Genomic DNA, 19063 nt, shown 5'->3' on the forward strand with positions numbered 1-19063 from the left:
CTGGGCAGTTGTTCGGTGAAATGAGCCAGCTGGGGCCAGGCTGTCTGCAGGAGTTAGCATGACTCAGCTCACTGGGTCACCTCCCAAGCACCAGGAGCTGAGGTGGGGGAGCCAGGGGGTGGTGCAGGAAGATGGTATGGAAAAGAGAGAAGCTTCTAAAGTAAACAGAGATCATCAAAATCTTCTCAGCCCAACAAAGGGCATCTTTGCCCGTCAACTTCTCTGCCTTTTCCTGCGGCTTTGGGTCCATGGTTAGCAGAGAGACCACAGCCTCCTAGGGCCATTACCTCGACTTAGAACACTTTCAGCACTGGGGCCAGTGTTAGCCATACTGACAAGAACCTACACGTTCTAAGTACAGTCCTTCATGAGTTACTGAGCAGCTTGACAGGATTTTATGTGAACCTCAGAACCACCCTGTTCAAGTGTGAGGGCAGGTGCCACTTGCCTGGGTTCCAGATGAGGACATGGGCAGTTTGTACAAGCACCACCAAACTCCGTCCACCTGGGAAAGGCCTGGAACACCAGGCTCTGGTGAATTCCGTGAATTCCAAGCAAGAATCAGTAATTTGGGGTTTTTAACATGGGCTCTTCCAGCAGCCTCTCTTTAGGAGCCCCTACTCACCTGGGGCCTCTCTCCTCACCCCCAAAGCCTTCGCCCCAGGCTGAACCCACCCTCCAAGGTTAGAATGAGTAAGCCAGTCTTAGCGTCAGTTTGTTCCGATCTCCCAGTATCATTTCCACAGCCCAACAGGGTAGCATTTAAGACCACACATCACAGGCTTTTCAAAAAAATACAGCTTTTTATTGTCTCGGATGCAAATATAGTTTTAAAACTGCATTGTAGTGTTGAATACAGCTGGTGGAAACGTGCTTTTCGACAGTGGAGCATGAAGGGTGGTGTTCTGCATGGCGCAGGCCTGAGGGAGCCTCCGAGTAACAAAGCTCTTCCCGGGTTTTGCTGTTCAGGCCACAAGGGGAAACTGTCTCCTAACGGAACCCTGACACAATCACCAAAGCTCACAACAGAAAAAACGAAGCATTTACACAACGAACTGGAAGCTGGCAAAGGAAAAGAACGTGGTGGCTCAGCCATGATGTTACAAAACTAGTAGATGAACAAGGTTCCCTTTTGCGGGCCGTCTGAGAAGATTCGGGTAGAGACATAGCAGGGCGTTGTCGGGGAGAGGTTGCGTTCAAGCTCCCTTGAGAGAGAAACAGCCTGGGGATTGTGTCTCCTGGGCTAAGCCCTTCATACCCTTCAACTGCAGGACAATCTCTATGGAAATGTATGTTTCTCCCAAACCCTCCGCGATCTCAAGCCTTGGGAGGAGCACACCTCTGTTTAGAAACCCAGAAGAGAATTCTTCCAATTAGTGACGCCCAGGGTTGACTGTGAAAGCAAAAGTTTGACTGGGAGATGGTGGTGAATTCTGCTACATAATTGGGAAGGAATTTCACAAAAATAAAATTCCATTAAGTAAATGCACACAGGTCGGCTTGTGCAAGCACACGCACGCACGCGCACACACACACACACACTCAAAGCCAACGTCCAACATGAAAAGTTCCCTTTTCTTTCTCAAAGGCTGATTTTCACAAACTCCAACAAGGAAACAGCCCCCTGCGTGATGAGTCAGGAAAGCCAAGTCCTCAGGAGGGAAAGAAAATGGGGCAGTTGGAGGTACACAGTAGGTCCTAAGGCTTCTCCCTGCTCCTGCAGCCCCTCTGATCCGAGAGGGTCAAGGCCAAGGAGACTACTGAATGTTACAAACAGGTGTTGAGCTTCCAAGCTCTTCTCCCCTTGTCCATGTTCAGACATGGTGAAAATTCTCAACATACAAGGTATGGGGCACTGAGGCGAAGACTCTGGCTCGAGGCTGCCATTTTGCTCACACCAGGGCATCCCAGCTCTCTTCCCCAATGAAACCATGACCAAGGGAACACTTGGCAAAGCTAAGTTCCCACAAGTGGTGGGTGGGTTTCATCACTGGCAAAGTGCATAATGGGAAGCAGGGTCTCTCTAGAGAAAGGCGACTTTCCACCAGAGAGAGAAGAGAGAGTGGGGCAGCTTGTCCATGGTGTGGGGGGTCCTGGACATAGGGCAGAGAGCACTGAGGATGGCCTGGCACGCCGACATGTGCTTCAGCTAGACCGCGACAGCTTGTAATCCTGGAAACAATGAGCCTGCTCCCCGTTCCTCTAGTTCTCAGGTCACTTGCCACCACACCCCCTCACCTGGGGTGAGACGAAGGGGGTTGGCACACCCTGGAGGGCCATGCTTGCTCAAAGTCTAAATTTATATTTCTATCAGCCAGAGCACGAAATCCTTCAGGCCCAACCATCAGGTCACAAGGGCAGGAAGTGGATGAAGCTAGGTGCCCAGGACACACAGGCGACCACTGACCACCCTTCCTCCTGCAGATGCTCCAGGTTCCCTGCCCTCCAGTCCTTCCTCCTGACAGCCAGTGACGCCCATTAGCACCTCATTAACACTAAATTGTGACACTGGGACTGCTGCTCTCATGTGAGAAAATCTGGCTGGACAGCAGCTGGGGTGCACGGGCTGGGGCCCTCCTGGGGGGTGACTGCTGCTTAACCCGCCTGAGATGGGAGGGACGGGCCCGCCGACTTTCAGAAAGCCCCACAGTGGCACCTGCCCTGTCCCTGTGTTTCCCACTCATCGTGAAAGAGCAGGCAGCAATGTGAAGGGAGCTGATGGCACAGAAAGATTTCACAGAAATGCTTTTCAAAGATTTATGTGCCAACCAGGTTTTTTTTTTTCCCTTTTCAGATTGATTTTTTTTATTTTCCAAAGTGTCAGCATTTTAAAGCTTCTTTTATGGGAGTAGAGGCAGGGGCAGGGGTGACAATGAGTGTAAACAAAGCGCAGCCTGTGGTCAGCATGCCCTGGAGGCCTCTGCCAGGGGTGGTCTCACTGTCCCTGCGCCCCGGCTACGCCCCTCTGCCTGGCCGGATTCACCAGGCAAGATTCCAAAATAAGAAATGATTCTGGGACAAGAAACAATCATGTCTGTGGTAAGAGATACAGCTTTGTGGCCCTATAGCCGTGATCATCGTGAGCACCAAGAGAAATGGATTTAAGTAAATGTTTCAAAACAAAAACATGCATCTAGTTAACAGTCTGCTAGGACACGGACACACACACACACACACACACACACACACACACACACACACCCTTCAAAGTCTCATGTGACCTAACAGCCTTAAATATTTAACAAAACAGAATCAGGAACATTAATTCAGCAAAAGGAAGAGAAGGAGAGGTAGGCCGAAGAAGCAAGAGGCCAATTTTATATCCCACAGAGTTTAAAAAAAAAAAAAAAAAGACTCCCAGCACAGGGTGGGGAGAAGGCTGCTAATTTAGGAGAGGTCTTGGTGGGCCAAGCATTACGGCCATCCACGTGGTTTACAAAGGCACAGGAACTGGGGAAGGGACCGAGCTCATGACCCTCTACGAGCCCTCATAGCTGGGGGCATCTCACGTTCTTCCTTTTGACTCTAGTGAGTTCTTACCATGGTGATCTTCCCCTTTTGAAGGGCGACTTCATGTTTATCCTGGGGTGAAGGATGAGTTCTCTTACCACTTCCCAGTGGACATTAAGGATCGGCCCAGTCTTATCTTGTGCTTGCCCCTCAGGGAAGTGATCTGGGAGGCTTGTAAACACGTTTTCTGGAGAGGCTGAGGGATGCTGCCAAGCTGCTCTTTTTCAGGGCTGAAGCACAGACAAGGGAGTAGGTGACTGGTCGGTGACCTGCAGCAAAGACGGTGGCACAGCCGGTGGCAGGGAGAGGACACCCCTTCCATCCTCCATCAACTGAGGCTGAGGCAGGGCTGGCTGCCCCCTGAGCAACTTCAGCAGGCCTCCAGGAACCAGCGGGAGCCTCTGAATGGATCCAAGCTGCAGGAGGTAGCCCTCGGTAGCCCCCACAGGGCCTACCCCAGGATTTCCGGGTACTGGCACTGCCCAGGCTTCATCTCTGGCAGGGAAGACAGAGGTTGAATGGAAAGTCCGCTGACCCTCTGAGCTTCACAGCAGGACGTTAGAAGCACATTCTTTCAATGAGGAGGTACCCTTGGCTGGGCTTCCTGAGTGCTGGAGAGCCCGGCCATCCATCGGCAGTTCCTGTTGCAGATACAGCAAGAGCATGGGCCTGGACACTGCACATGCAATTCCCACGTTCAGAAGCAGGCCAAGTGTAATTCTTCACTGTCTGATCTGGGAGATGCCGAGAGACAGCTCTGAGGCTGGCTGCCTCAGAGCGCCGCCCGTTGAAATTCAATTTCTTCCTCCAAACACTACACAGGACAGACTTTCGGTGTGGTGACATCTTTGGTCCGAGAACTGGTACGGTTTGGGGCTCCTGGCTGAACAATCCAGACGAGATGACAGGCCGATGGCGGCACCGTGGAGTCCGGCCTCTCAAATGCTACACCCTGAGGGCTGTGAGCGTCCACCGAACACTGCTGGCTCGTCCGAGGCTGCGGCTTGGAGGAAGGTGTAGAACAAGGGCCGTGTGGTGAGGTGGTGCCCTGTGGTGCCCCCCCCCCCCACCGAGTCCCTGCCACGGTTCTCAAGTCACCGACGCATGCCGGGGCGCCGTCCAGGGCTCTCCAAGCAGAGCAGCAGCTTTGCGTTGCTTGTGCTTTCCTTCTCGCCCGCGCGCATTCACACCCACCGCTTCTGCACGTGGGTTCTGGGGCTCCCCGGCAGCCTATGCGGTGGGAGCAGCCTACTGTGCACAAGCCTGAGCAGCTGTCCAAACAACTTACAAGGTCAGTCTGAGGGAGGAAGAAAGGTGCCTTCCAGCTGCTCCAGAGGCGAGTCAGAGCGGCACAGAGAATCACTCGGAGCCATCCGAGTGCCCAGGGGTGACAGGAGCGAACATCCGTAAGTCTGAGGACAGAACCGAAGAGGAACCCTTCCGGTTCCTAGCTCACAGGAGCAGGCCCTGCCCCTTTGTCCCACCTACTCCCTGCTCAGGCAGCAGGGGCAGACCACCAGCAGGACAGGACTTTGTCTGGGTTGCCTGAGGGCAGGGGAGGTCACGACTGAGGTCGCTGAGTAAGAGTTCACAGCAAGGGGTTCCCAAAGATGGGCTATTGCTGTCGGCAGGACCCGAACCTGCTTCAGACCTGAGCGCAGTGTTCTGAGCGGCCCAGTGGGCCGGTGGAGTTGGAGGGGGGCCCTGAGCTCGGCGTCAGGAGAGGCACGGGGTGCAGCATCCTCTCCGCAGGCAGGGAAGAGCTTCCATGGCATCTTGTGCAGCCATGGGCCCGCTAGGCGCTGCTAAGACTCCCCCGATCTCTTGCCAATTCTGGTGACAGCCTCTGCCGCCTGCTCTGGCAGCTGGGACGGGTCTGTGAGCACGGAGGTGGTGGTGCTCAGGTGCCGGAGAGTGTTCAGCACCGCTGGAAGAAAGGGGGAGGTTAGCCCAGGGACACAGGCACACATGGCCGCTTCAAGTCCCACAGCGGACAGCACACGTGGTATCAGGCACACAACCCGTGTGGCAATCCTCATGCCACCAAAGGAGGAGAGGCACTGAGCGCAACCGAGGGAAAAACGCCAGCAAAGCCTCTCTGACCCTAGGGTAACTGCAAATCCTGTCTCCTCTCCCGCAGACAAGCAGCGAATCCCCAGCTCTTCCTGTTTGCCCACTTCTATAACCTCAATATACAGGCGTGGCCTTGTTAGTTGTAAGAATTAAATCAGAAAACATATCTGAAAGCACTTGAGACAGGGCCTGGTGAACAGTAGGTGCTCAATAAACTCAAGGTGGACCCAAGCACACGCACACGGGGATGACACGAAGCAAAGGAGAGGCGCTAGAGGACGTGCCCCTGGCCCACAGTTGGCGCCTCTGGTCGGGGCCTCCCACACAGCTTCACCTAGTGCTCCCCGCGCTGCCGGCGCGGCTGTGCGCATGGAGGCCTGGATTTGCTGCGGCACTATCTGCAAAGGCCCTGCTCTCCCCGCGACTACCCTCCAGGGTCTGGAGAGCCCCTGTGGTACCACAGCCCCCATGCAGCCCCGACTCACTTGGCCTGAGGACGGGCAGGGAGCAGTGCTGGTCCAGCCAGGATAGCGCCGTCCGGTGCAGCTCTTCCAGGCTGCTGGTGGACACCATCCCCTTGAAGGACTCAAACAGCGGCTTGATGATGATACTGAACTACACGGCACGTGGGTTAAAGAAAAGATAAACGAGGAGGAGGGCCAGTGAACACGTAACCGGGGGTGGGGAGAATCAAGTCCAGCTACGGGCTTGCCCATCACCAACGTCTCTCAGGACTGGCAAGTAACTGTGTGCAGTTGCTGAGGGAGCGTGATCTAGGCAGATGCACTCTCACGTTCCCCTGAAACCCTTCCATCTAACTCTAACTGAGCAACGGGTTAACGACCACTGAGCAGGCTGGAGGCAGGGACAGAGACGTTTCCTGGGCGTGGAACAGTTCTAGTACACCGACATGGGGGCCAGCAGTCCACACATACTGGCAAGAAGAGCAAAGGCACACAGCAGACCAAAAGGGGGATCTGTCTAGAGATGGAGAAGGTCTGTCTTTTGTGATAAACACATGTGCTGGCTCTTAGTCACCTTCTGTGCAGGTCTCCCAAACCATCCTGGGCCATCATCTCTGCAAAGGCATGAGGTCCATTTTCTCCCTGATCTGAGGCTGATGATGGGGAATGTGCCATTTTACCAAAGAGGTCCTGGCTCATCCCAGCTGCCACCTCGCTCCATCAATGATAAGGGCCAGAGCCAGGCTGAGTAAGCCGGGTAAAGCAGAGGAAATAGAGCTGGCGTCTGGTCTGTCATCCAGTCTTCAAAACCAGTCATTCGAGTGCAAACAGATAAAATCCTCTGCTCCCGAACAGCTGTCTCCTCAGTCTGTCAGCAATAAGGTGAAGACACATGGCCAACCCACCATGTGTGCAGATTGTCTGAGGCAGAGAGGTGGCTGGAAGGTGAATGACAAGGCGGGAAGCTGTCCCCCAGAGGGGCCCTGCTGACATCTGGAAGGCTGAGCGCAGGTGAGCCTTGGCCCCAGGGATGGACCCCAGCATGCAGGTGTATGTGCCTCATGACAGTGCCCAAGACCATGTGGCCCGATTGCAGACAACAGACTGTAGGGAGCTGGTTTCAAACCCCCACTCTGCCCCTCAGTCATTTATGAGCCCTGGTTTCCCACCTACCCCACCGGGCAGTGCTCGACCCCCTGCTGTTGCAAGGACGGAGACTGCCACCAGGATGTGTCAGATTAGATCCTACTTCCTTCCTACAGGATTGCCTCAGCTGGTGGCTCTGACACCTTGCAAGAAAGCAGCTTTATTTCCCAAGCACGTAGAGAGCAAAGCTGGCCTGTTCTGCCTCCCCAGGAAGCCCCGAGCCTGGATGGTCACCAACAGCCCCACTTCACACCACGGGCCAGGCCAGGCCCCTGTACCAAGGCAGAAACTAGCACTGCCTGTTGGATGAACTCAACAACAACCACTTATACAGAATTTTTCTAAAGGAACTGGGGTGTCAGTGTCTGTTGTTTCAGTGCACAGGGTGGGGATGGGAGAAGCAAAGAAAGCCCAAAGATACAATCCAGAACTTCCAATTCTGTAGGGTCCGGCTCTTCACATACTCATCAAACATGTCTCTCATGTGATCGAATTGGTGCCGGGTGACGGGGACTCCCGTGGCAGGGAGCAGCTGCTGGCAGGAGCTGGAACAACAGAAGAATCAGAGGCAGCTCAGAGTGGCCAGCAGTGAAGCCGGACCCTGGGGCGCCGACTGGGCAGGGCCAGCCACTGCTGGCCACCGCAGGCCCAAGAGGAAAGGCCTCAGGAGGAGGATGACAAAAGCCCAAAGGACCCTTCTGCCTCTATGACACACACGTGGGAGGATGAGGCACCAGCCCGGGGCCCCATGCTCCCAGCCTCACATGATGGTGGCGTTGAGCTCCTCGATCTCCTCCCGCAGCCGCCGGGCTTCCTCCTGCATCTGGCTCCGCTCCTGCTGCAGCTTGGTGATGTACTCCACGGTCTTCTGCAGCGTGATGGCGTGGCTGGTCTGGGAGAGGGGCGGCGGGGTCAAAGCCACAGCAGCCACGGCGACCCTGCCTGTGTAGCAGGCACTGAGGCCAACGCAGGGGCTCCCCGCCCACCTGACACCACTCACCAGCTTGGAATTATTAGAGATCAAACTGTTGAGGGTGTCAAAGCCCATCTTAATGTTGAAGCGCCTTTTCTGCTCAGCTGAAATATGCTTCATCTGCCGGTTCTGCTGCGGAATGGAGAGGTCGCTGTGACACAGGGTGCACTGCAGGGCCACCGCCCCTCCCTCCATACCTGCGGCTCAGGGGCTAGAAAGTGGAAGGAGGGGCGACAGAGAGCTACAGGGCTCCAGCGAGGAGCCATGATGGGGCAGGACAGGGGTGTTAGAAAACCTTGCCTGTAGAATGGGGGCCCTCAGCAGGGGCCACGGCTGCCACTGATCAGCACTTCCCAGCCACCCTCGGCCCAGCCCTCTGATGCCCCAGTTCTTACAGAGGCCACCTCCCGTGTGCCACAGCGTCTGGGGCTGGTTCCAGGGCTCAGGGCCGGCTAGTAGGTGGGGAATGGGAGGAGCCGACCTCATCTCCAGATTAAATAGCAAACGTCCAGGTTCCTGATGCTACCCTAGGCTGCTGGAACACCAGCCAGGTCTGTGCTGCTCCTTTCCTATGTGTCCCTAGTAAGGGATGCAGCTGCCCCAACGGTCCCTTGACAATCTCCTTGCCTCTCCTCCCACCGTTCCAAGGAAATCAAGACCCAAGAGAGACCTGTGATACCTTTAGAGCAGCCATATTTTTGGGGTCTGCAGATTTCCCTGAGCAGTTGTTCTGGGGAGACTGGGGACTGGGGCTCTGCTCTGAAGCACATGGAGAGGCCTGCCCTGAGTTTGGGCAATCTCGACCTGAGAAGAACAGAGACTCCTCTTAGGACACGGCTGGCTGCAGCAGCTGAAACAGTGCTCACCCAGGAAGGGAACCCCTGCAAGTCCCAAACCCTGGACACCCATCTGGAACCTCCCACAGCTACCCCAGAGCAGACACTGGAGAAATCCTTGCCAACATCCCAAGGAGGATTCTGTTAGGTGTGGACAAGGCCTGATGAAGGCTGGCTGGACGTGGGGTAGGAACATGGCCTGAGCTTGGCCAGCCACAGGTCTTGGGGCACACAGAGTTTTGAGAGGAGGCCTGACTGCTAACCCAGCCTACTAACAAACCACCTGGAGGCCACCTGCGGTTTCTGCAGCCTCTGTGAGGCTCTAGTTCTTACCCTGTGTAAAAAGTACACGTATCTGTTTATTTTTGTTCTTTCAACTCTACATAGACATTTTCTTGTATTTCCAATCTCGCCCACTCCCATGACAGCTGTGCCCTGGTCACTGGCATCTCTCAGGAGGCCCTGGAGCCCCCTGGAACTGCCCTGCCTGCCTACCCAGAGAGTCTCAGTGCACTCCTTTCTGCGCCGTTGACCACCTCCTCGCCTTGCTGCTCTCAGTTTCCCCATGCAGCTCCAACGCCCAGTGTTCTGTGCCTTGGCAGACAGGGTAACGCTATGCTCCCTGAGCCCTAACTTACAACCCCGTAGGGGCCTGACTTGTAACTAGTCTTCATCTTTAGCTTTCCAGACTGGAGGCCCTTATTCGTCCAGCGTCCTTGGACAAGTCCCTCTACTGCCTGATCTCTGTAGGCAGAGACCTTTCCTCCTCGGGTCTTCCTGACTGTTCAAAGAAGACAACTGTCTACCATAGAGCTCCAGGAGCAACCACACCCAGGTTTTACTTGAGACAAGGCACCCTTGGTCTCCTTTTCCCACACCCGTCTGAAAGGAGGAAGCCTACATACTGTTTCTACCCCCATCACCAGGAGCACAGCCTCAGGCAAATCCTTTATCCCTGGCTTCACGCTCTTCACTGGGCAAAATCAGTTCTCCCCCCATTGTCCTGCCAATGAAAGGCCCACGGTGTGGAAATGGGCTCACCAGATGTGAGGTGCTTAAAAACTAAGGGATGACCATGTTGATGTGGAGACAAGCCTGGGTGGTTTCCATTTTCTGGAAAGCGTTGACAGCCTCAATCCCTTTTCTGGATGAGAACTGGCAGCTCAGAGCAGGCCTTTCTGAAGGAGGTCAGAGTGGTGTTCCCCAAGTGCATTAGTTGCCTGCCCGGCACACGCGTGCCACTTGCCTGCTACTGTGGATGACCTGGCGCTACCTGAGCACTTCCCAGCGTGGGCCACTATCAGGCTTCTAAAACCTCACTGTGCATCCTGTAAGTCCAGCCTCAATCCTGGGGAACCCCGTAGGCAGTCTCCCTGACCCGGGTGTGGGCGTGCTCATTTCACTCACGAAGTCCCAAACGTTCGGACCGGAGCGCACACTCACTGGAACCCGTGGCAGGGGCCTGCTCGCCCTTCACCAGGGAGTCTTGCACAGTGCCTGGAGAGAAGAGCCGAGAGACAGGGGCTGGCTGGCTGCTCGTGGTGTGGCCAAGGTCTGTCACCAGGATGCCACTGTGGAACTCTGTGACTCCAGGAGCCTGAGGTGACACAGGAGAGAGAGGTCACCCCCGACCATAGTCATGTCAGGTGAGGACCACCCAAGAGTAGGGCTGTGCTGGGACACAGAGGGTCTGCCTAGGGCCCCCTCACCCGGGCAATGGCAGCAGGCGTGAGGACCACATTGGACTGGGACACAGTAGAAGCCAACATCCCTTCTCTCTTCAGAGGGCCTGATGTCATAATCACTGCTTGTGGTTGTCCTGAAAAGGCAGCTGCCAAAACAAAAGGGTGAGAGTGAGGCCTGGAGTGGTGGGGGCTGCTTCTGACACCACTGCTGCTGAGCCCAGGCACCGTGGGGCTCCCCGGGACAACACAGACCCCTCTCCTGCTGCTCAGACATCACCTTCCTCACCGCAGGCCACGGACAGACACCACCACCGGGGTACATGACATTTGTTTTGCAACTTTTCCTTGAAGGGGACAGATTACAGACCCAGGAAAGAGATCACCTAGACCATGCTTTTTCAAACTGGGTTGAGACTAACTTGAAAAGAATGCCACAGAGTAGACAACAGACTAGATCACACAAATGTGGTAGATTAGAACACTTTCATTTCACAAGTGTGTGTGTGTGTTCACAAGTCTGCAAGCCTTGGGGACAGGGAAATATCCCTCGAGAAGGGGAGATCAGACTCTGGCTTCCCTCCACCTGACTCACCTGGGGCGATGCAAGCATTCTTCAATACCACGGACACAGACTCTGGTTTGGGCGCAGGCACTATTTTGGGGGGCTGCTTGGGCCTCCCCGCAGTCAAAGAGACAGGTTTGGGGTGCACAAAAGTTAAACAGGGTTGGGGAGGCCCAGCAGTTGGTGGCCGGGTGACCGGAGGCAGTGCCAGGCCACAGGGGGACACCGAGGGCGTGGGATGGTGGGTTGTTATGACAAGACCCTGGCTCTGGCTGAAGGTGGTGGCAGATGCATCGTGGGTGAGGGTTGCAGAGGCCGTGTGTGTGATGACGGAGGGCGACTTGCTGGCTCCAGCAAACTTCTGCTGCAGGAAGGTAGGCGGAGCTGAGGGGCTCAAGGCAGGGGCAGGGGGTGGGGCTAAAGGCAGGGCAGGAGAAGCAGGTGCTGGGGCAGGGCTGGGAGACAGCAAGGGCATGGTGAACACGGGGAGGAAAGGCTGCGGGACATTCAGCGGTGGTGCAGGGGGACCGAAGTCTGTGGGCTGGATAAAGGGGTCTCCAGGCCGGGGAGCTCGTTCACAGCCCTGCCTATCCGTGGGGTCCAGGGCGGTGGCTGCAGGAGGTGCTATGAGGCCATCAGGTAGGCTCACAGTGGGGAGAGCGGTGGTTGACAGGATGGTCTCCTGAGAAAAAGAAGGACAAATGCTGGATCATACAACTTGCTGTCACTTCCTGGTATGACATACCGAAAGCTCAACAATGTATGCTGTACACCTGAGCAGAACCTTCAGATAGAGGGACACGGTGATGGCTCCCGTCCCCATTCCTGCTAATCTGGGGGGGAATGGAACTGTGTCTCTCCGGGCATCTGCAGGGGTCTTGTTTCCATTAGGGACTAAATGATAACACAGAGCTCACACATAGTGACTGTCTGCACACAGTTGGCTCTAGGCCTGGGAATATCTTGTTTCTAGAGTCCAGCAGGGGTCCCCCCAAAGTCCCGGCCATCTTCTGTTACAGATCACAGGCAGCCTGGAGCACAGCTGCTCATGAGGTTCCCTCAGGACAGTTTCATGTATCAACTTCTAGAGGTCACCTCTTCCTAAAAGGGAAACGCTATAAGGAATCAATTGTCAAGATCTCAGTCTCTATAGAAGAAATTCTTCCCGGAGCCAGATGGAAGAAGATGGGGCCAGGTTTCTAGTGTCTAAGTGGATACAGGTACCAGCTGAGCGCCCCGAAGGGCAATGAGGCATGCATCACCCAGCTCTGCAGCCCCCGCAGCTCATAACCAATTTGTGTTAATTGTTAAGTAAAAAGCAAAAAAAATAAAAATAAAAAAATACATGGAACTTTTTTCTTAGCGATTCATGTTTTCCATTGCTAATCCTCTCTTAACTGGTTAGAACAAAGCTTGCTGCACACAGGTTACGTGGAGCCTCAGCCAGGAGCACACGCTTACCGACAGCTCCCACCTCTTGGAGACCTATGGCCGCTCTCAAGCAGGGCTAGCAAAACTCCTTTATGCATTACATGTGTGTTCAGCAGCGCTCGCACTTTGCTCATGAGTGCACGGTTATTCATTAGCCTAGCCCTGGCCACCTCTCCCCAGCTCCCTCTACCTGAGCAGGTGGACTGTTGGGATCTGGTGCAGGTGCTGAGACAGGAGCAGGCAGCATGGAACCAAAAATGGAGCGGCTGGAAGAGAAGAGGTCTGAAAGACAACATCGGGTGCTTTTGAGCTCTGTGTGCCCACCACATCCTTGAATTAAGATCCAAATAAATTGGGCACTGAACCCCATCTTACCCAGAGGAATGCCATGGCCAGAGGGCGTTCCCCCCTGAGGTAACTCTGCAGAAAGAGGCCCTGTGATTGGAACCGCTCATGCTGGCAACTAGTGCGGGGTCTGAAATATTCCCAGGCCTGGCGTTTGGCGGCTCTTGAGCAGCCCAGTTCTAACTGCAGGGCACTGCTGGGGGGGGGGGGGGGGGGGNGGCGGCTGTGTTGCCAGTGCCCTCTGCTGCCCACAGGAAGAATTGCCTACAGTCCTGGGCAAACCTGAGGATCTGAGACCGCAGGTGTGAGAATGGCGATTCCCTTGAGAGAGAACCCTGTGGCAGAAAAGCTTCCTAGACTTTGCAACTACTACCAAAAAAAAAAAAAAAAAAAAGAGGTAATTCTGGAAAAATTCTAAGTCCTCCCCTTGCCCATTCTAACACTTCCTTCTAAAAAAGGGAAGCACCAGTGTACTTTATCCTGGGCAAAGGGAGATGCAGGCAGTCATGCTCTCTTCCTACCCCATGTCCTCACCCTGGAAGGGTTCGAAAGTGTCCATGAAGTCCAGGTTGGGCTGCAGAGGAATCAGCCCTGGCTGGATCATGTCTGCATTTCCCAGATGTGCTGTAAGAATCAGAAAGGAGACAGAGGAATCATTCTGCTTTCTCAGACAACATTGCAGAAACACATTAAAGGCCTGGAATGGATCCTCCTGGCCCTGTTCACATTCTAGACTCTTCCAAGGAGAAGTGCAGGTGGCTGGCTGGAATTTCTACCTTCTTGTGGGTTGGTGGTTATTCTCCACCCTCAGAAGGCAGGAAAGAAAGAAAGAGAGTTTTTATAAGGTAAAGTGTCAGGGAACAGACACTCCCAGGATGCAAAGATCCCCAGTTCTGTTAGTCTGTGGGCTCTTCCCTGAGGTGTTAACTGGATGCCTGAATGCTGCCAGGTAAAAGGTCATGCCCAGGAATGCTTCTGATTTTCTTCCCTGTCAGTCAAAGGCCCTGTCACTTGGCCTAAGCACAAATCCTCTGCTAAGGGGACAGTATCAGAAATGTGAAATTGATTCAGACCAAATCCCCAGTCTTCTCGCAGGGGCACCATGGGCCTGACAGTTGCCCAGGAAGGCCCACTTGCAGTCCCCACACACTCAGGGCACATGGCCCTCAGATGCCAGTGAGGTTGGCCAATCCTGCCCTGGGGGCCGGGTTGTGGGGCCACTGACAGAGAAGGAAACCAGCAGTGTGTTCAAAGTCAAGAATCTAGGGGTGGATTACCTATTTCCCGGGGGTTAGGCCAGGCCACCGGCTGGTGCGAGGAGAGTGTTGAGAAGAGGGTGTCGCTGAATTCCGACATAAGCATGTCTGTGTCCAGCAGTGGGTCCTCCTCCATGGGGACTGGGGTCTTCCATCCATCCCCATGTTTGTGCCAATAAAGCATGTCATCATCCTACCACCAACAGAGTGGGGAGGAAAAATCAGAGGGGCACTAGTGAACTCAGAATTCCCAATCACATCATACCAGGGAAGTATGTTACCCTATTGTATAGAGCTGTAAGGGCTGTTGTAAAAGATGAGGGGAGTACGTGGAGCAGGGAAAACTGGCCTGTTTCCTTAGCCTGAACATCCTCTGTGTGAGAAGGGGGGTGGCCCCTCCTGAAGCTGCAGGGACAGTCCGCGTCCCCACCACCTCCTGCAGCAGGCTTCACTGTCGGGCCACCCACATCATTGCTATTTCTTGCCATGAGGGTCCTCAGAGCCCCCAAGCTCACTCACCTGGGCCAGGCTGGAAAGGTCCTCATCCTTGTGCTGCTGTAGCTGTGGAGAAAAGGAGAGACCAGGTGGTCACCCAGGGTCCTGGGAGGGGAAGAGGCCCTCAGCCTCTCCTCCTGGAAGCATTGAGGCCTCTTCTCTCTGGGAGGCACTGAGGGATCCTGCTCTCTGCCATTCCCAGGCCCATGCTGGGCACAGAAGAGATTCTCAACCAGTGTTTGTGGAATAACTAGCAGCAGAAGAAACTGAGACCATAGATAACACAGCCAAAGCAGGCCCAGCACCTGGGCTGGGGTAGAACACTGGGTTCCACAGGGGCAGCAATGGAGCCCCAACCTCAGGGGCCTGTGTCTGAACACAGGACTTAGATCCTCCCTCCTCAACGGGGCTTCCTGAACATGCACTTCTTGGGGCCCAAGCCTGATACCCTTTTCTTGAAATAGGTTCTCCACTTGTGATACTCCCGGATCACGATCTCAATGCGGCTTTTCCAGTACTTTCCTTCTGTCGTGATGGCCTGTGAAGAGATGTGGGTCGGAATCAAAAGAGGGCAATCTAGGCTAACTGGCAGAACTTGACCTGAAAATAAAGATGCATCTGACACTGGCAGTCAGCCCCGGGCAATGCAGCTCAGAGAACCCTACCACATGCATAATACAACTGCATTCACCACGTGTGTCCCACCTCTTCTGTGCTACAACTAGCCTCCACCCTAAACATGGGCTTTTCTTTCATGACCTCAGATAACTGAGTGCAGCCTCGTTAGCATGGGTCCTAAGGGTCTGGATAGGGTCAGAGAACACTCGGCAGGAAAGAGGAAGAGGGCCCTCCACCCAGGCACTGAAAAAGCCCTCCAGATAGCCAGCGGTAGCACTAAATGCCCTTATCCAGGAGACTCTGCCACATTTTCAAAGGGTGACAACAAATGGCCAATCACAGAAGTTTTAGGTGGAAAGTGACTTCCAAGAGTAGCCACTTCGAGCTTTCCACCACTCAGGTGAGTCCCTTCCATGATATCCCTGAAGAGCTCTGGTGATGAAGGAGTCATGACCGCCTCAGAGAGCCTGCCTCACTTTCAGGTTCCTTTTTGTTTATGGCTGGACTATGTTAAAGCAAGTCCCAGATATCATAAGGCCCATAAATTTCACCTAAAAATACTTCATTGTGTGTCTGAAGTAAAGAATCTTCACAGTGAACAATACAGTATTATCACCAGACTCAACAAAACAATATTCCTTAATATTGTCCAACACCAGATCACATCCTACCGCTCAAAAGGTTCTTTCACTGGGTCACTTTCTAATTGTTCCCCCTTTTATCCCAACAGTGAGACATGCCTGGATAACATTAAAACAATGCAGGGATGCCTGGGTGGCTCAGTCGTTAAGTGTCTGCCTTGGGCTCAGCGCATGATCCCAGGGTCCTGGGATCGAGCCCCGCATCAGGCTCCCTGCTCCTCTGGAAGCCTGCTTCTTCCTCTCCCACTCCCCCTGCTTGTATTCCCTCTCTCGCTGGCTATCTCTCTCTCTCTCTGTCAAATAAATAAATAAAAACTTTAAAAAAACCCACACAAAACATTAAAACAATGCAGAAGGGTATAAAGGGTATCTGCCTCACTCTCCCCCCTCCCAAAGGAAGCCACCAAGAAAGGATTTCTGTATATCCTTCTAGACTTTTCCTAACACACACACAATCACACATACTTTTAAAAAAATTAACATAAAGTTACTAAGACTGTTGTGCAACTTGCTTTTTTTTTTCATTTACTATTTCTTCAGCATCTTTCCATTTCAGCATATAAAGATCTTGAGGTCATTCTTTAATTGTTAAAGATATCTGGCTTATAAGGAACCCAGATCCCTCCCTAATGACCTCTAGAGAAATGCCAATGTTAAGAGAAAGTGGAGAGTGAGTCCCAACAGGAGAACCCCTCAGTCCTTGGGTCAGCTCAGCCTGAGAAGAGGGGAGCCTCTGTGAGCTGTCACAACCTCATCCTTGAGAGGTTACCACAGCCAGACCTTCTCCCTACCCCGCCCCCACTGCTGCGGAATCCAACCCCTGCTCCCAGCCCTGGGAGAGCCCCTTCCTCCTGATGGGGGCAGATCCTTTCCAGCTACTGATGGTCACAAGCCAAGTACCTCTGGCCTGCGATGCTCGTCTACTTCAACAGAGCCATCTAGTGGAGTGACAAAGTGGCACACGGGATTCTTGCGCTTCTCCAAATCTGGGCAGAGAAAGGATGAGACATCATCACTATGACCAAGACCCCTGAAGGAGCCCCTACCCCCTCTGTCCCTATACCCCTCAGGGTGGGACCCTCCCAAGTGTTCTTCCCTTGAAAATGAAATTTCAGAGAATAAAGGAAAAGAATCTGTCAGTAACTCATGGGTAAGAAAGGGAATCTGGCTTATCAAGAGAAATGCCAGCCTAATCCAAGCATGCCCCAAGCATGCTGATCTCCTACAGAGGTCATCGGATCTACTGGCATGAAGCCAGCTAGAGAATGAACAAGGCCTGGGTCTGCATCTTCTCTGACCTGCTGAAAATAGGAACTGTTCCCTGACTCTTCAAATATCACCTCCTCGACTCCCCTGGAAAGAACTAAGCCCTCCCTCCTCCTCTACCTTCACAACATCGGGCCCCAGCATCTAACCTAATAATGAGCACATTATGCTACGAGCACTGGGCTAACACATCGTCTCCTGCAGATGATGGACAACTACATGACACAGACCACGTGACTGGCCCCTGTGCCCGACACCTGAGAAGTATCCAGTTCATTAGGGTTTGGCTTGGTTTTCCTCTTGCTGCAGATTGCCCAAGAGAGGCTTCCCTTTGAGGCATAATGTCTGAAAAGTGGGCTCTGGGCCCCAAGGTGCAAAGGCCTCAAGGTGGTAGAACGAGGAGGTCTGCCCACGAGTCCTGGGGCCCCTGCAGGCCCGTCCTGCCGGAAGCCCGGGGAACACTCACACTGCATGTACCACGCCCGCCAGATGGCATTATTGAGCCGGATCTTGTCTCTCCACTGGAGCTTCAGGCCCTTGAAATTCTTCCACTTGGGGGACACCAACTTCCCACTGAAAGGTGAGACAAAGAAGGGAAACTTAGTGGTTCCTCTGAAAATGAAATGAAATCAAAAAGTGCCATCCACTCGCTCCAGGCCTCGAAATTCTAGATTAATCCATCACAAACCACTGGCTAGGCCTGATGGAAGACACGAGTCACTTTGGGATTTCTTCAAAGTGATCGGCTGTAGGGAAGGGGAGAGGTGGGAGCGGGGGTAGTGGTGGTGTCGGCGCATGGAGGGGATAGGACTGGCCATGCATTGGTAGGTGTTGGAGTGGGACGATGGCACATGGGTACACCGTCTTAATCTGTCGATGTTCACCTACCTTTTAAATTTCCCGTAATTAAAAGTTAAAAATCTTCTGATTTTTAATATGTTAGATCATCACATTGTACACCTTACATCAACTTATGCAATGTTGTATGTCAATTACAACCCAATAAAGCAGGGGTGGGGGAGTGAGAATAAAGACAGAAACCTGCTGGCAAATGAACAAAAGCCAAGCTCCTTCACCCTGGCCCACTTCCTTTGCCACCAGTCCCCAAGAGGCATTTACAATGTGGGCACACAAATGTCGCACTGGCCTTCAAGCCTGCGGGACCCTCTCCTGCCTCCAGACCTGTGCACACATGGTCCTCACTCTTCATGGACCTCCTTCTGCCACCTGCTCCAACACCATCTCCTCTGTGCTGGCACTGGCTTCTGCCAGGCTGCTGATGACTCCTTCGGGGTTCCCTGAGCACCATTAAAACTCAAAGGTGGCACTCAGCCACCCCCCACAGAGCAGTGCCCACACCCACAGCTGCACGCAGTACCTGCGGCCCATTAGGTGTCATCACCCTAAGCCCCTAGCACAGACCGTGGCACATAGCAGGGCCTGGGAATAATTCTTCTCTGGATGAGTTAAGAAGCCCTCGTACACCACCTACCAGCAGGCAAGGAGCACTCCCCAGTGGCACAGGCTTCTCAGATAGTCTGGTTTGCCAAGTGCTGTGTCAGAAGCCACCTCTGGGCAGCTGACACAGGGTTCCCTTTTTCAGAAGGCTTGAGATGGGCAAGGCATGATCTTTAGTCCACAGCCTAGGGGGTTCTGGTGGCTCTCCCTGGCTGTGAGCCACAGCCCTGCCTCTTCTGCAAACCCACTCAGAAAGGCCTCGTAAGGAACAGCAATGGGGTCTCCAAAGACAGCACCCAAGCAG

General features: G+C 53.8%; 1 protein-coding gene across 1 annotated transcript in view; it reads right to left on the reverse strand.

Annotated features, from left to right (window-relative positions):
- Window positions 1–783: 783 nt before the first annotated feature.
- The window catches only part of MLXIP (MLX interacting protein), a 57149-nt gene continuing 38869 nt past the window's right edge, over window positions 784–19063 (reverse strand). Inside the window, exons 2-17 of the mRNA XM_034638127.1 lie at window positions 17768–17874; window positions 16936–17021; window positions 15225–15314; window positions 14801–14842; window positions 14303–14474; window positions 13560–13649; window positions 12871–12962; window positions 11280–11931; window positions 10712–10833; window positions 10410–10599; window positions 8846–8970; window positions 8194–8298; window positions 7958–8085; window positions 7615–7738; window positions 6069–6198; window positions 784–5437 (exon numbers count right to left, since the gene is read on the reverse strand). Of these exons, the coding sequence (XP_034494018.1) occupies window positions 5316–5437; window positions 6069–6198; window positions 7615–7738; window positions 7958–8085; window positions 8194–8298; window positions 8846–8970; window positions 10410–10599; window positions 10712–10833; window positions 11280–11931; window positions 12871–12962; window positions 13560–13649; window positions 14303–14474; window positions 14801–14842; window positions 15225–15314; window positions 16936–17021; window positions 17768–17874 (2377 nt within the window). The 3' untranslated portion in view covers window positions 784–5315. The remainder of the gene's footprint in view (window positions 5438–6068; window positions 6199–7614; window positions 7739–7957; window positions 8086–8193; window positions 8299–8845; window positions 8971–10409; window positions 10600–10711; window positions 10834–11279; window positions 11932–12870; window positions 12963–13559; window positions 13650–14302; window positions 14475–14800; window positions 14843–15224; window positions 15315–16935; window positions 17022–17767; window positions 17875–19063) is intronic.

The sequence above is a fragment of the Ailuropoda melanoleuca genome, chromosome 12 (genome assembly GCF_002007445.2).
Source record: "Ailuropoda melanoleuca isolate Jingjing chromosome 12, ASM200744v2, whole genome shotgun sequence".
In the NCBI taxonomy this organism is placed as follows: Eukaryota; Metazoa; Chordata; class Mammalia; order Carnivora; family Ursidae; genus Ailuropoda; species Ailuropoda melanoleuca.